Source organism: Macaca mulatta, chromosome 16 (assembly GCF_049350105.2).
Source record: "Macaca mulatta isolate MMU2019108-1 chromosome 16, T2T-MMU8v2.0, whole genome shotgun sequence".
In the NCBI taxonomy this organism is placed as follows: Eukaryota; Metazoa; Chordata; class Mammalia; order Primates; family Cercopithecidae; genus Macaca; species Macaca mulatta.
The window spans coordinates 85,659,226-85,674,223 of record NC_133421.1 but is presented as its reverse complement, the minus strand read 5'-3'; the positions used below and the strand labels follow the sequence as shown (position 1 = coordinate 85,674,223).

Here is a 14,998-nt window from a genome sequence, read left to right as displayed (position 1 = left end):
AAATGAGCTTTTTTTGCAGAGTTCAGGTTTTGGTATAAACACTGCTTTGGTCAGTGGGAGTTAAAGGCTATCATAGTGATAAAACGATTGTCTTTTTTATGCCATAGTTCCCCTTCAGAGGGTCAAGAATTACAAGTCAGGTCTTATTTGCCAAGTGGCTTTCAATGTTACTGAGGTTGTATGGAATCTGTGTGCATATACAACTCAAAACTGTTTTTTTCTTCATTACTATCTGATTACCTTTGTTATTGGTACCTTAATGAACTTGTACAAGTTCCAGAAGAAACACAAATAATAGTTTGTGTACCCTGTACCCTTGGATTTGCTTGAGGGAAATGAGTAGCTTATAAATGAAATGTGTGACATTTTGTGCCTTGGAGTTATTTATACTTTGAGTCAGTCAGTAGTTCTACAAGTGACTTGACTGCAGAGTAAAAAAACCAAGATAAGCCAAACTTGGCAGGCATTTGGTTTCAGACACTATCTCCACCTTTCATTGATCTTTCCATCCCCCACCTGCTTTCTTCATGCACCTGGGTGGGCTGGAGGTGGCCGCTGTTCCTCTTTGTATCTGCTCTGAATTGAATCCATGTTTGCCATTCATTTGCTTATGGCTTGTCTTTTTCTGCTCTAATATTTCAGAAAAACTGGTCTAGTGTGTATTTGCCACTTGCTCCTTATTTCTGTACAGCTGCTGCTTTTTATTTGGTGCTGAATAGTATTTTACAGGATTTTCATGAGACTCCAAGTGGAATACTATTTGTTTCAGTTGTGCTTTTGAAAACATTTCGTCCTTATTTGTTCTGTTTAATGTTATCTGCTCTTCTGTAAAAGCTGCTTTTTTGATGAAAGATGTCTGTGAAAGTTGTGGATTGCACGTAAGTTGGTTATTCAACTTGGAAGCTTCTAAATGTTTCAAAGTGTGTTTAATGAGGTCTAGCATTATGAAAGCAGATAGGTAAAAGGTTCCCAACATTTGCTTTAGTCAGTAGTTTTGTAGAGACTGCCACCTAGAACATTTTTCTATAACTCTTTTCAAATAGTTTTGGTATATTTATGTTAAGATTTGAAACATAAGACCCTATCTATCCCAGTACACATAAGAAACTGGAAACTCTTCCTTGCTGCATTAATGAACCAGCTAGGACTAAGTTAGGCCTGCTATTGGAAATCTGTAGGGTCAACTGAGACCTTATTATTGGACCTTTTTAGGAATTTTTTGAAGTCACATTCCAGGTCATTTCCCCAATAATGGTTATACTTTTATACTTTCTTTCTTTATTTATTTATTTTGAGACGGAGTCTCACTCTGTTGCCCAGGCTGGAGTGCAGTGGCACAATCTTGGCTCACTGCAACCTCTGCCTCCTGGGTTCAAGCAATTCTGCCTCAGCCTCCTGAGTAGCTGGGACTACAGGCGCATACCACAATGCCTAGCTATTTTTTGTATTTTTAATAGAGACGGGGTTTCACCGTGTTAGCCAGGATGGTCTCGATCTCCTGACCTCATGATCCACCCGCCTCGGCCTCCCAAAGTGCTGGGATTATAGGCGTGAGCCACCACGCACAGCCATACATTTTTAATTTGTAAGAATTTTGGCTGAAATGTCTTCCTCTCACATGTTATCTTATTCTTCTCATTAGTACAGAATTCGAGAATGTTGAATTGGTGTGGTTAACACAATACATATGAGTTGAAATTGGCATACTTGCAACTCAGAGATGGGTTTAAAAAGACAGTTAACATCCCTGTTAAATTCATATATTGTGATCTTAAAAATGTGATTCTAAGTTGCCTTTATATTTTCTTTCAGTTGCTGTAAATAAATGTAACAAATCAAATACAGAAATGGAACATGCATGGCACTTAGATTTTCAACTTAATGGAAAACCATCAGATAGCGTGGGAAATTCAGTGTCTTGGTTGTCAACCAGTTGTAGCTCATCTACTGGTGTTTTTTGTTAGATTTTGTTTTTCTCTGAGATATGAGAGTTTAAAGGACTGTGTAGGAAATTTTTCCTTGTGCCTATTTTTTTCCCCATCTCTTAACTGAAGTCAGTGTAATTTATCTCCTTAGGAACTCACCTTCGAGGCTTGGAAACCACAGCCACATATGACCCTGAAACCCAGGAGTTCATTCTCAACAGTCCTACTGTGACTTCCATTAAATGGTGGCCTGGTGGACGTAAGTGAATTTTTCATCATTTATTGGATGTTTTGAAGGTTTGTCATGAGATTTTGCTTAGAATGTAGAGCTTTTATGAGAACGTCGGCCAGGCTTGGTGGTTTCACGCCTGTAATCCTAACACTTCAGGAGGCTGAGGTGGGCGGATCACTTGAGGTAAGGAATTCAAGACCAGCCTGGTTAATATGCTGAAACCCTGTCTCTACTAAAAATACTAAAATTAGCTGGGTGTGGTGGTGCACACCTGTAGTCCCAGCTACTCGGGAGGCTGAGGCAGGAGAATCACTTGAACCCGGAAAGATTGCAGTGAGCCAAGATTGTACCACTGCACTCCAACCTGGGCATCGCAGCAAGACTCTGTCTCAAAAACAACCCAACAAACAAACAATATATGTGTGTGGTTGTGTGTGTGTGTGTGTATGTGTATGTGTGTGTGTGTGTATAGACAGAGAGAGGTATGTGTGTGTGTGTGTGTGTGTGTGTGTGTGTGTGTGTGTGTATATATATATATATATAGAGAGAGAGAGAGAGGGGAAAGCCAGGCATAGTGGCACATACTTATAGACCTGTAGTCCTGGCTACTCAGGAGGCTGACGTGGGAGGACCACTTGAGCCCAAGAGTTCAAGCCTGCAGTGAGCTACTGTCTGTGATCATGCCACTACATTCCAGCCTGGGTGACAGAGTGAAACCCTGTCTCTTAAAAGAAAAAAATGGCCGGGCATGGTGGCTCACGCCTGTAATCCCAGCACTTTGGGAGACCGAGGCAGGCAGATCACGAGGTCAGGAGATCGAGACCATCCTGGCTAACGCGGTGAAACCCCGTCTCTACTAAAAATACAAAAAATTAGCCGGGTGTGGTGGTGCGTGCCTGTATTCCCAGCTACTCAGAGGCTGAGGCAGGAGAATGGCATGAACCTGGGAGGTGGAGTTTGCAGTGAGCCGAGATCATGCCACTGTACTCCAGCCTGGGCGACAAAGCGAGACTCCGTCTCAAAAAAAAAAAGAAAAAAATTTAAATAGCTTTAACACAATTTTTTTTTTTTTTTTTTTTGAGACGAAATCTCACTGTGTCGCCCAGGTTGGAGTGCAGTGGTGTGATCTCGGCTCACTGCAACCTCCACCTTCCAGTTCAAGTGATTCTCCTGCATCAGCCTCCTGAGTAGCTGGGACTACAGGTGCACGCCACCAAGCCCAGCTAATTTTTGTATTTTTAGTAGAGATGGGATTTCACCATATTGGCCAGGCTAGTCTCGAACTCCTGACCTCGTGATCTGCCTGCCTCGGCCTCCCAAAGTGCTGGAATTACAGGTGTGAGCCACCGTGCCCAGCTGACCCGAAACTTTTATATCTTCTTATTCCATTCTGAGTTATTATCTTGGAATATATATTTCTGATACAGTTAGTGGTTAAAGGATTTTGTTATTCACATTGTATATTTTATTTAATTATAATTTATATGTAAGAAGGCACATGTAGCTAGTGATTACTGTTTTGGACAGCACTGCCTTAAGGGATAACAAGGAAGTAGTTTAAATTAATATTATTATTTTTATCCTAAAATTTTCTCTATGTAAATGCATGAGAAATAAGCAGAAAAGAAAGTAATAACTATTAGCTTAAGGGAATTTCTTTCTGAAAGCTAAGTGTGATACTGTCAGCAGAAAGGCTTTCTGGACACATACTATTGGTTTAGTCTAGTGTTAGATTTAACATATTCTTTCTTCTTTTTTCTACCCTTTAAAAATGTACGAACGTTTACTCACCCCTCTCTTGTTCCCTTTTATATTACAGTTGGAAAGACTTCAAATCATGCAATAGTTCTTGCCCAGCTCATCACTAAGGGGAAATGCTATGGATTACATGCTTTTATTGTACCTATTCGTGAAATTGGGACCCATAAGCCTTTGCCAGGTAAGAACTGTTCATCTGATGTTGAGATGAAAATGAAACTGAACACTTTCTTAAAAGGTAGAATGCCCAACTGAAGAGGTGGAGCGAAAGCCAGAAATTCCAGAGCATAAACATCTCATGACTGTCCTTTCATCTGTGGTAGGAATTACTGTTGGCGACATCGGCCCCAAATTTGGTTATGATGAGATAGACAATGGCTACCTCAAAATGGACAACTATCGTATTCCCAGAGAAAACATGCTGATGAAGTATGCCCAGGTATGTTTTGATAGAAAATAGAAGCAGAGGCATCAAACAGTGGGGTTGCAGTGGCTGTTGCTCACAATAGGGTTAGAATGGTCTGTTCTTTTAGAAGGTAATAACAGCCGGCACACTGGCATATTCCTGTTATCCCAGCACTTTGGGAGGCTGAGTGCATGGATGACTTGAGCCCAGGAGTTCAAGACCAGCCTGGGCAACATAGTGCGAACCCATCTCTACAAAAATTTAAAAAATCTAGCTGGGCATGGTAGCACACATGTGTAGTCCCAGCTACTTGGGAGACTGGGGTGGGAGGATCACTTGAGCGTGGGAGGTCCAGGCTTCAGTGAGCTGTGATTACGCCACACTGTACTCCAGCCTGGATGACAGTGAGACCTTGCCTCAAAAAAAAAAAAAAAAAAAAAATGCTGGGTGCGGTGGCTCACACCTGTAATTCCAGCACTTTGGGAGGCTGACGCAGGAAGATCATGAGGTCAGGAGATGGAGACCATCCTGGCCAACCAATATGGTGAAACCCCGTCTCTACTAAAAATACAAAAAAATTAGCTGGGCGTGGTGGCGTGCGCCTGTAGTCCCAGCTACTCAGGAGGCTGAGGCAGGAGAATCTCTTGAATCCGGGAGGCAGAGGTTGCAGTGAGCAGAGATCGTGCCACTGCACTCCAGCTTGGCAACAGAGTGAGACTCTGTCTTATAAAGGAGGTAATAAGGCCAGGCGCGATGGCTCATGCCTGTAGTCCCAGCACTTTGGGAAGCTGAGAAGGGCGGATCATGAGGTCAGGAATTCAAGACCAGCCTGACCAATATGGTGAAACCCTGTCTCTACTAAAAATACAAAGATTAGCTGGGTGTGATGGCATGTACCTGTAATCTCAGCTACTCAGGAGGCTGAGGCAGGAGAATCACTTGAACCCGGAAGGCAGAAGTTGCAGTAAGTCAAGATCGCACCACTGCCCTGCAGCCTGGGCAACACAGCGAGACTCGTCTCAAAAAAAAACAGGTAATAATGCATTTTTCCTTCCGATGCTTTTTTTTTTTTTTTTTTTTTGAGACGGAGTCTAGCTCTGTCGCCCGGGCTGCAGTGCAGTGGCTGGATCTCAGCTCACTGCAAGCTCCGCCTCCTGGGTTTACGCCATTCTCCTGCCTCAGCCTCCGAAGTAGCTGGGACTACAGGCGCCCGCCACCTCGCCCGGCTAGCTTTTTGTATTATTTAGTAGAGACGGGGTTTCACCGTGTTAGCCAGGATGGTCTCGATCTCCTGACCTCGTGATCCACCCGTCTCGGCCTCCCAAAGTGCTGGGATTACAGGCTTTAGCCACCGCGCCCGGCCTTTTTTTTTTTTTTTTTTTGAGAGAGAGTCTTGCTTTGTCACCCATGCAGTGGTGTGATCTTGGCTCACTGCAACCTCCGCCTCCTGGGTTCAAGCAATTCTCCTGCCTCAGCCTCCCGAGTAGCTGGGATTACAGGCATGCGGCACCACACCCAGCTAATTTTTTTGTATTTTTAGTAGAGGTGGGGTTTCACCCTGTTGGCTGGGCTGGTCTCGAACTCCTGACCTCAGGGGGCCCTCCTGCCTTGGCCTCCCAAAGTGCTAGGATTACAGGTGTGAGCCACTGTGCCTGGCATTTTTTTTTTTTTTTTTTTTGAGATGGAGTCTCACTCTGTCACCCAGGCTGGAGTGCAGTGGCACAATCTCAGTTCATTGCAACCTCCGCCTCCCGGGTTCAAATGATTCTCCTGTCTCAGCCTTCTGAGTAGCTGGGATTACAGGCACGTGCCACCACGCTCAGCTAATTTTTGTATTTTTAGTAGAGACGGGGTTTCACCATTTTGTTCAGCCTGGTCTCAAACTCCTGACCTCTTGATCTGTCCGCTTTGGCCTCCCAAAGTGCTGGAATTACAGGCGTGGTCATCATGCCCACTCTGATGCCGCTTTTACTGTGACAGTGAAATCAGAAGCAGTTAGCAGGGTTGAAGGATATATTTTGATTTGCTAAACCAATGATTCTCAAACTTGCATGCATTAGAATCACCTGGAAGGCCAGTTAAAGCCCAGATTGCTAGGCCCCACCCCGGAGTTTCTGATTCAGTTGGTCAGGGTGGGGACTAAGATGTAGTAGTTCATGCAAGTTGCCAGGTGATGCTGATGCTGCTATTCCAGGGACTGTACTTTGAGAATCACTGAACTGCCTCTTGGACTTAAAAAAAGGAAGCATCAGTCCCACGTTCTTCTTCCAGGTGAAGCCTGATGGCACATACGTGAAACCACTGAGTAACAAGCTGACTTACGGGACCATGGTGTTTGTCAGGTCCTTCCTTGTGGGAGAAGCTGCTCGGGCTCTGTCTAAGGCGTGCACCATTGCCATCCGATACAGCGCTGTGAGGCACCAGTCTGAAATCAAGCCAGGGTAAGGGTAGGGTCCTAGATGGGCTCAGTACCGAAAGCCTAGTTTTTACCCCATTCAGATCCCAGAATTCCCAAATGTCAATACAGAAGATGCATTGGCACTGCAAAATTGGCTAGGGTGATAACTGGGCCTGTAATTTTGTATCTAGGCTTCCTTTTCTTTTTTTTTTTTTTTTTTTTTTTTTTTTGAGACGGAGTCTCGCTCTGTCGCCCAGGCTGGAGTACAGTGGCCGGATCTCAGCTCACTGCAAGCTCCGCCTCCCGGGTTCACGCCATTCTCCTGCCTCAGCCTCCGGAATAGCTGGGACTACAGGCGCCCGCCACCTCGCCCGGCTAGTTTTTTGTATTTTTTAGTAGAGACGGGGTTTCACCGTGTTAGCCAGGATGGTCTCGATCTCCTGACCTCGTGATCCACCCATCTCGGCCTCCCAAAGTGCTGGGATTACAGGCTTGAGCCACCGCGCCCGGCCTAGGCTTCCTTTTCTTAAGAGGAAAGATAGAAATAACCACCCTTGCTATAATCAGTGACTGCCAAAAAAGAAAAAAAGAGAATACTCACCTTATTATTTTTAACCTTTTAAGAAAAGTAGGCCGGGCGCGGTGGCTCAAGCCTGTAATCCCAGCACTTTGGGAGGCCGAGACGGGCGGATCACGAGGTCAGGAGATCGAGACCATCCTGGCTAACACCGTGAAACCCCGTCTCTACTAAAAATACAAAAAACTAGCCGGGCGAGGTGGCGGGCGCCTGTAGTCCCAGCTACTCCGGAGGCTGAGGCAGGAGAATGGCCTAAACCCGGGAGGTGGAGCTTGCAGTGAGCTGAGATCCGGCCACTGCACTCCAGCCCGGGCTACAGAGCAAGACTCCGTCTCAAAAAAAAAAAAAAAAAAAAAGAAAAGTAGTAATAATATTACTTGAACTTTGTGAAATGTTCAACACATTAAAGGCAATTTGAAAGTTCGGATTACTACTAGCAACTATAAATTGTGCATGGTGAAAGTGACATTAAATTTGTTTCCCTTTTGCATTCATGGCCACAGTTTATTCCTACAACTGCCTTTCACTGATACTCCCTGATACTCTTTTTACTCTTAAGGAATAAAGAAATTGGCCAGGTGTGGTAGCTCACACCTGTAATCCCAGCACTTTGGGAGGCCGAGGCAAGATTACTTGAGCCTAGGAGTTTGAGGCCAACCTGAGCAACATAGCGAGACCCTGTCTCTATTTTCTTTCCTTTCCCTTTCCCTTTCCCTCCCCTCTCCTTAACTAATCTGTTAAGAGGAGAGGAGAGGCTGGGCACAGTGGGTCATGACTGTAATCTCAGCACTCTCGGAGGCCGAGGCGGGCGGATCACGAGGTAAGGAGTTCAAGACCAGTCTGACCAACATGGTGAAACCCTGTCTCCTTAACTAATCTGTTAAGATACAGATTGGGGCCGGGCGCGGTGGCTCAAGCCTGTAATCCCAGCACTTTGGGAGGCCAAGATGAGTGGATCACGAGGTCAGGAGATCGAGACCATCCTGGCTAACACGGTGAAACCCCGTCTCTACTAAAAAAAATACAAAAAGCTAGCCGGGCGAGGTGGCGGGCGCCTGTAGTCCCAGCTACTTGGGAGGCTGAGGCAGGAGAATGGCGTGAACCCGGGAGGCGGAGCTTGCAGTGAGCTGAGATCCGGCCACTGCACTTCAGCCTGGGCGACAGAGCGAGACTCCGTCTCAAAAAAAAAAAAAAGATACAGATTGGAGGTCTGAAGAAATGATCAACAGTACTCATGCCTTCTTGTCATCTATGAGGATCTATCAGGGCCCCAGCCCCTCTGCTGTGTATTCTAGCTCTTGAGGGAGAGCTCACCTGGCTGCACGGAGTTTATATGCTTCGGTTAGGCTTTCGGGGCTATTGATACCCACCATGGTCAGCCAGACTACTACCTGCTGTGGCTGGATGCGTTGACTGGGCAGGTCATTCAAATAGGACACCATGCCACACACCAACTTTCCTGAGTGCACCTGGTCATAACTTTTCATCAGGAACCTAAAAATCACCAGTAAACCTGCTTTTAGTAACTACTTTTTTTTTGTTTTGTTTTGCTTTTTCTTTTTTGAGATGGAGTTTCATTCTTGTTGCCTAGGCTGGATGGAGTGCAATGGCCAGATCTCAGCTCACTGCAACCTCCTCCTCTTAGGTTCAAATGAATGATTCTCCTGCCTCAGCCTCCCAAGTAGCTGGGACTACAGGCACCTGCCACCACGCCTGGCTAATTTTTAATATTTTTTTTTTTAGTAGAGACAGAGTTTTACCATATTGGCCAGGCTGGTCTTGAACTCCTTACCTCGTAATCTGCCCGCCTCGGCCTCCCAAAGTGCTGAGATTACAGGAGTGAGCCACCACACCTGGCCTTTTTTTTTTTTTTTTTTTTTTTTTGATGGAGTTTTCACTCTTGTTGCCCAGGATGGAGTGCAATGGCACAATCTTGGCTCACTGCAACCTCTGCTTCCCAGGTTCAAGTGATTCTTCTGCCTCAGCCTCCCAAGTTGCTGGGATTATAGGCATGTGCCACCATGCCTGGCCAATTTTTTTTGTATTTTTCAGTAGAGACAGGGTTTGACCATGTTGGTTAGGCTGGTCTTGAACTCCTTACCTTGTGATTCCATCTCCCCTCCCCTTCCCTCTCCTTTTCGTCTTTTTTTTTTTTTTTTTTTTTTTTGAGATGGATTCTCACTCTGTTGCCCAGGCCGGAGTGCAGTGGCGCGATCTCAGCTTGCTGCAGTCTCCGCCCCCTGAGTTCAAGTGATTCTCCTGTCTCAGCCTCCGAAGTAGCTGGGATTACAGGCGCACGCCACCATGCCCGGCTAATTTTTGTATTTTTAGTAGAGACAGGATTTCACCATGTTGGCCAGGCTGGTCTATTTTCAACAAAATTAAAAATTAATTAAATTTTAAAGCCAGGCGCAGTGGCTCACGCCTGTAATCCCAGCACTTTGGGAGGCCAAAGTGGGTGGATCACTTGAAGTCAGGAGTTCGAGACCAGCCTGGCCAACATAGTGAAACCCTACGTCTACTAAAAATACAAAACTTAGCCGGGTATAGTGGCGGGTGCCTGTAATTCCAGCTACTCGGGAGACTGAGGCAGGAGAATCACTTGAACCCAGGAAGTGGAGGTTGTAATGAGCCAAAATCACAACACTGCACTCCATCCTGGGTGATAAAGGGAGACTTCATCTCAAAAAATAATAATAATAATTACATTTTTAAAAAGGAATAAAGGAGTTGATACAATCAGACCCTTGCTAATTCTTACACTTCAAAATATTTAACACCCTCTATTGGGTGTTCTCCAAAATTGTGGTCAAAATACAGTGTATTCAGCCATCTGGTGAGCAGAGCTTTTCAGCATTGCCTTCTTACTGGGTTGTCTAGCGTTGGTTTTGTATGTTGCTATGAGCTATGGTTTTCTTAGTTATACTGGAAAGACTAGGACAGATATGGACTTTGCAGCTAGAAAATTCTGTCAACCTACACAGTACAAGGTAATTAGATCATGGTCTTAGGGAGCCAAATAGCCTAGGCACCATGGCTCATGCCTGTAATCCCAGCACTGTGGGAGGCTGACGCAGGAGAATCGCTTGAACCTGGGAGGTGGAGCTTGCAGTGAGCCAAGATCGCACCACTGCACTAAAGCCTGGGTGACAGAGGGAGACTCCATCGCAAAAAAAAAAAAAACCCCAATTTCAATCTAAGACCTGACACATATGAGCTGTGTGACCTCAAGCAGATTCTTGACCTCTCGGTTTCCCATTTGTAAAATGGGGATAGTAATAGTAACTACCTCACAGTGCCCTTATAAGGACTAAATAAGTTAAAATATCAAGTGCTTAGATTAGAACCTGGCATATAGAAAGTTCTGTATAAACATTTACTTACTATTTTATTCTTTTTCTATGTCATGTAGTGAACCAGAACCGCAGATTTTGGATTTTCAAACCCAGCAGTATAAACTCTTTCCACTCCTGGCCACTGCCTATGCCTTCCAGTTTGTGGGCGCATACATGAAGGAGACCTATCACCGGATTAATGAAGGCATTGGTCAAGGGGACCTGAGTGAACTGCCTGAGGTACGAGTTTGGTCTCATTCACTCGTGGGCACCCTTCTGTTTCATGGTTGCCTGTTGGACGATGTCCAGAGATAACTAGATGTTGGGATTTCCTGAAAAGAATTATGTATTCTGAGAACTTCTTCTGGTTGAAAGTAGATCAGATATGAAGAACTGTGGGGTTTGTTGTTAAGTATTTTTAGTGTTATCAGAAATATTGTACCATGTTGATTATTTGTCAATCAAGGAAATGTAAGTGGTGAATTTTTAGCCAAGTAGAGCAGCTCAGATGGGTGTGGGTAGTGTTCTCCATTCTTCTGGCCAGTCGGACAGCTGTGCTTCTTCAGTTTGCATGTGTGGCAGCTGTGTTTTGACAGTGGCCGGGATGTTAGAGGAGGGGTGTGTTTTCTCATTGGTTCTCGGGCTCTCCGCACTACAAATGTCCTGACAGATTTGTGCTTGTCCTCTTAGCTTCATGCCCTCACTGCTGGACTTAAGGCTTTCACCTCCTGGACTGCAAACACTGGCATCGAAGCATGTCGGATGGCTTGTGGTGGGCATGGCTATTCTCATTGCAGTGGTCTTCCAAATATTTATGTCAATTTCACCCCAAGCTGTACCTTTGAGGGAGAAAACACTGTCATGATGCTCCAGACGGCTAGGTGAGAGTCAAATCCACAGTTCCTCCCATCTGTTCATAAGAATGTTCTAGTCCTCTTCCTAGGTTCTTGTTCCCATGGTTTTTCGTCACCATATATATATATATTTGTTCCTGAAAGGTATACTTTTACCTTCCATTCTGACTCACTGTTTTTATTTCGTGGTGAGGCTAGAGAGTATGACGCACCTGTTAAATAGCTTGAAGTTGTATCAAGGGTAGAGTTACTGGGCTGGGCACAGTGGCTCATGACTAATCCCAGCACTTTGGGAGGCCGAGGCGGGCGGATCACAAGGTAAGGAGTTCAAGACCAGCCTGACCAACATGGTCAAACCCTGTCTCTACTAAAAAATACAAAAAAATTAGCCAGGCATGGTGGCGTATGCCTATAATTGCGGCTACTTGGGAGACTGAGGCAGAAGAATCACTTGAACCTGGGAGGCAGAGGTTGCAGTGAGCCAAGATTGCGCCATTGCACTCCATCCTGGGCAACAAGAGTGAAAACTCCATCAAAAAAAAAAAAAAAAAAAAGGCCAGGTGTGGTGGCTCACTCCTGTAATCTCAGCACTTTGGGAGGCGAAGCCGGGTGGATCACTTGAGGTCAGGAGTTAGAGACCAGCCTGGCCACCATGATAAAACCCTGTCTCTACTAGAAAAAAAAAATATTAAAAATTAGCCAGGCATGGTGGCAGGTGCCTGTAGTCCCAGCTACTTGGGAGGCTGAGGCAGGAGAATCATTCATTTGAACCTGAGAGGAGGAGGTTGCAGTGAGCTGAGATCTGGCCATTGCACTTCATCCAGCCTAGGCAACAAGAGCAAAACTCCATCTCAAAAAAAAAAAAAAAGAAAAAGTAGTTACTAAAAGCATGTTTACTGGTGATTTTTAGGTTCCTGATGAAAAGTTATGACCAGGTGCACTCAGGAAAGTTGGTGTGTGGCATGGTGTCCTATTTGAATGACCTGCCCAGTCAACGCATCCAGCCACAGCAGGTAGCAGTCTGGCCGACCATGGTGGATATCAATAGCCCCGAAAGCTTAACCGAAGCATATAAACTCCGTGCAGCCAGGTGAGCTCTCCCTCAAGAGCTAGAATACACAGCAGAGGGGCTGGGGCCCTGATAGATGACAAGAAGGCATGAGTACTGTTGATCATTTCCTCAGACCTCCAATCTGTGTCTTAACAGATTAGTAGAAATTGCTGCAAAAAACCTTCAAAAAGAAGTGATTCACAGAAAAAGCAAGGAGGTAGCATGGAACCTAACTTCTGTTGACCTTGTTCGAGCAAGTGAGGTCAGTGGTAGTTCTCTCTTTTTCCCCTTCCCTGCCCCGCAGCGTCCCGCATTTTCTGGTGCAGAAACCCTAGTCACTGTGTATTGAATCTTTTTCTAAGGTTCTCAAACTCAGGTGTTTTCTGTTTAATCTTAGGCACATTGCCACTATGTGGTAGTTAAGCTCTTTTCAGAAAAACTCCTCAAAATTCAAGATAAAGCCATTGAAGCTGTCTTAAGGAATTTATGTCTGCTGTATTCTCTGTATGGAATCAGTCAGAACGCAGGGGATTTCCTTCAGGTCAGTATTTTCTAAGTACAAGTCTTTTTTGTTGTTAAGAAAAGTAATTGTTGGCCGGGCGCGGGCAACCCTAGAGGCAGAGGTTGCAATGAGCACCACTGCACTCCAGCCTGGGCGACAGAGCAAGACTCTGTCTCAAAAAAGAAAGAAAAATAGCTGGGCGCAGTGGCTCACACCTGTAATCCCAGCACTTTGGGAGGCCAAGGCAGGTGGATCACCTGAGTTCGGGAGTTCAAGACCAGCCTGACAAACATGGAGAAACCCTGTCTCTACTAAAAATACAAAATTAGCCTGGCATGCTATTGCATGCTTGTAATCCCAGCTATTCGGGAGGCTGAGGGAGGAGAATCACTTGAACCCAGGAGGCAGAGATTGCGGTGAGCCAAGATCACGCCATTGCACTCCAGCTTGGGCAACAAGAGTGAAACTCAGTCTCAAAAAGAAAATTTGCTGTCTGCTTTATAGCTGTATATGCATATAATTATGTCTATCTGTATACATATATATGTTTTATTTGCTTATTTTGGTCTCTTTTAGGGGAACATCATGACAGAGTCTCAGATTATGCAAGTAAACCCGCGTGTAAAGGAGTTACTCACTCTTATTCGCTCAGATGCTGTTGCTTTGGTTGATGCATTTGATTTTCAGGATGTGACACTTGGCTCTGTGCTTGGCCGCTATGATGGAAATGTGTATGAAAACTTGTTTGAGTGGGCTAAGAACTCCCCACTGAACAAAACAGAGGTAAAAATCCAGTGTCTTTGCACCTTTTTAAAAGTCTTCACTTAAATATTGAAGCAGGAAAGACCTTTGGAAAGGGATTTATCTGTGAAAGCTCTGAAAGTACTGTGGCCACTTAGGACAGTCACTTTATTTGAGCAACAGGTTCAGAAGGGAACTGGGTTGATCCCACAGTAACCAGGGTCTTAATCAATTTCAATTTTTGATAATGAATTGAACATTTAAAAATATATATAAGCGGCCAGGCACGGTGGCTCACGCCTGTAATCCCAGCACTTTGGGAGGCCGAGACGGGCGGATCACAAGGTCAGGAGATCGAGACCATCCTGGCTAACACAGTGAAACCCCGTCTCTAATAAAAATACAAAAAATTAGCCAGGCGTGGTAGCGGGCGCCTCTAGTCCCAGCTACTCGGGAGGCTGAGGCAGGAGAATGGCGTGAACCCAGGAGGCGGAGCTTGCAGTGAGCCGAGATCACGCCACTGCGCTCCAGCCTGGGTGACAGAGCAAAGACTCTGTCTCAAAAAAAAAAAAAAAAAATATATATATATATATATATAAGCTGGGTGCATTGGCTCACACCTGTAATCCCAGCACTTTGGGAGGCCGAGTGGGCGGATCACCTGAGGTCAGCAGTTCGAGACTAGCCTGGCTAAAATGATGAAACTCCATCTCTACTAAAAATACAAAAAATCAGCCAGGCGGTAGTGGTGCACGCCTATAGTTCCAGCTACTTGGGAATTCTCCTGCCTCAGCTTGAACCCAGGACAACCCAGGAGGCGGAGGTTGCAGTGAGCCATGTTTGTGCCATTGCACTCCAGCCTGGGCGACAAGAGCAAAACTGTCACACACACAAAAAAGTATATATACACACACACACACACACACAAATGGAATAAAATATACAAAAAGAGAATTCCATAGTGCTCTTTGGTACACCCTTTGTCTAGCAGCAATGACTGTCAACTCGTGGCCAGTTGTGTTTTATCTGGACCTTCATCCCCGTCCTCCTGGGGACTATTTTGAAATAAATCTAAGACATCAGGGCCAGACTCAATGACACACACCTGTAATTCCAGCACTCTGGGAGGCCAAGGTGGGCAGATCACCTGAGGTCGGGAGTTTGAGACCAGCCTGACCAACATGGAGAAACCCTGTTTCTACTAAAAATACAAAATTAG

The 14,998-nt window shown here is 45.2% G+C and overlaps 1 protein-coding gene across 3 annotated transcripts in view; it reads left to right on the top strand.

Moving 5' to 3' along the window:
• The window catches only part of ACOX1 (acyl-CoA oxidase 1), a 62,568-nt gene that overhangs the window by 45,108 nt on the left and 2,462 nt on the right, over positions 1 to 14,998 (top strand). For all 3 annotated transcript variants that reach the window (XM_015120333.3, XM_028835544.2, NM_001265969.1), the window contains 10 exon segments: positions 2,077 to 2,184; positions 3,977 to 4,096; positions 4,239 to 4,354; positions 6,593 to 6,762; positions 10,709 to 10,871; positions 11,322 to 11,512; positions 12,396 to 12,575; positions 12,693 to 12,798; positions 12,934 to 13,077; positions 13,615 to 13,821. In XM_015120333.3, the coding sequence (XP_014975819.1) occupies positions 2,077 to 2,184; positions 3,977 to 4,096; positions 4,239 to 4,354; positions 6,593 to 6,762; positions 10,709 to 10,871; positions 11,322 to 11,512; positions 12,396 to 12,575; positions 12,693 to 12,798; positions 12,934 to 13,077; positions 13,615 to 13,821 (1,505 nt within the window).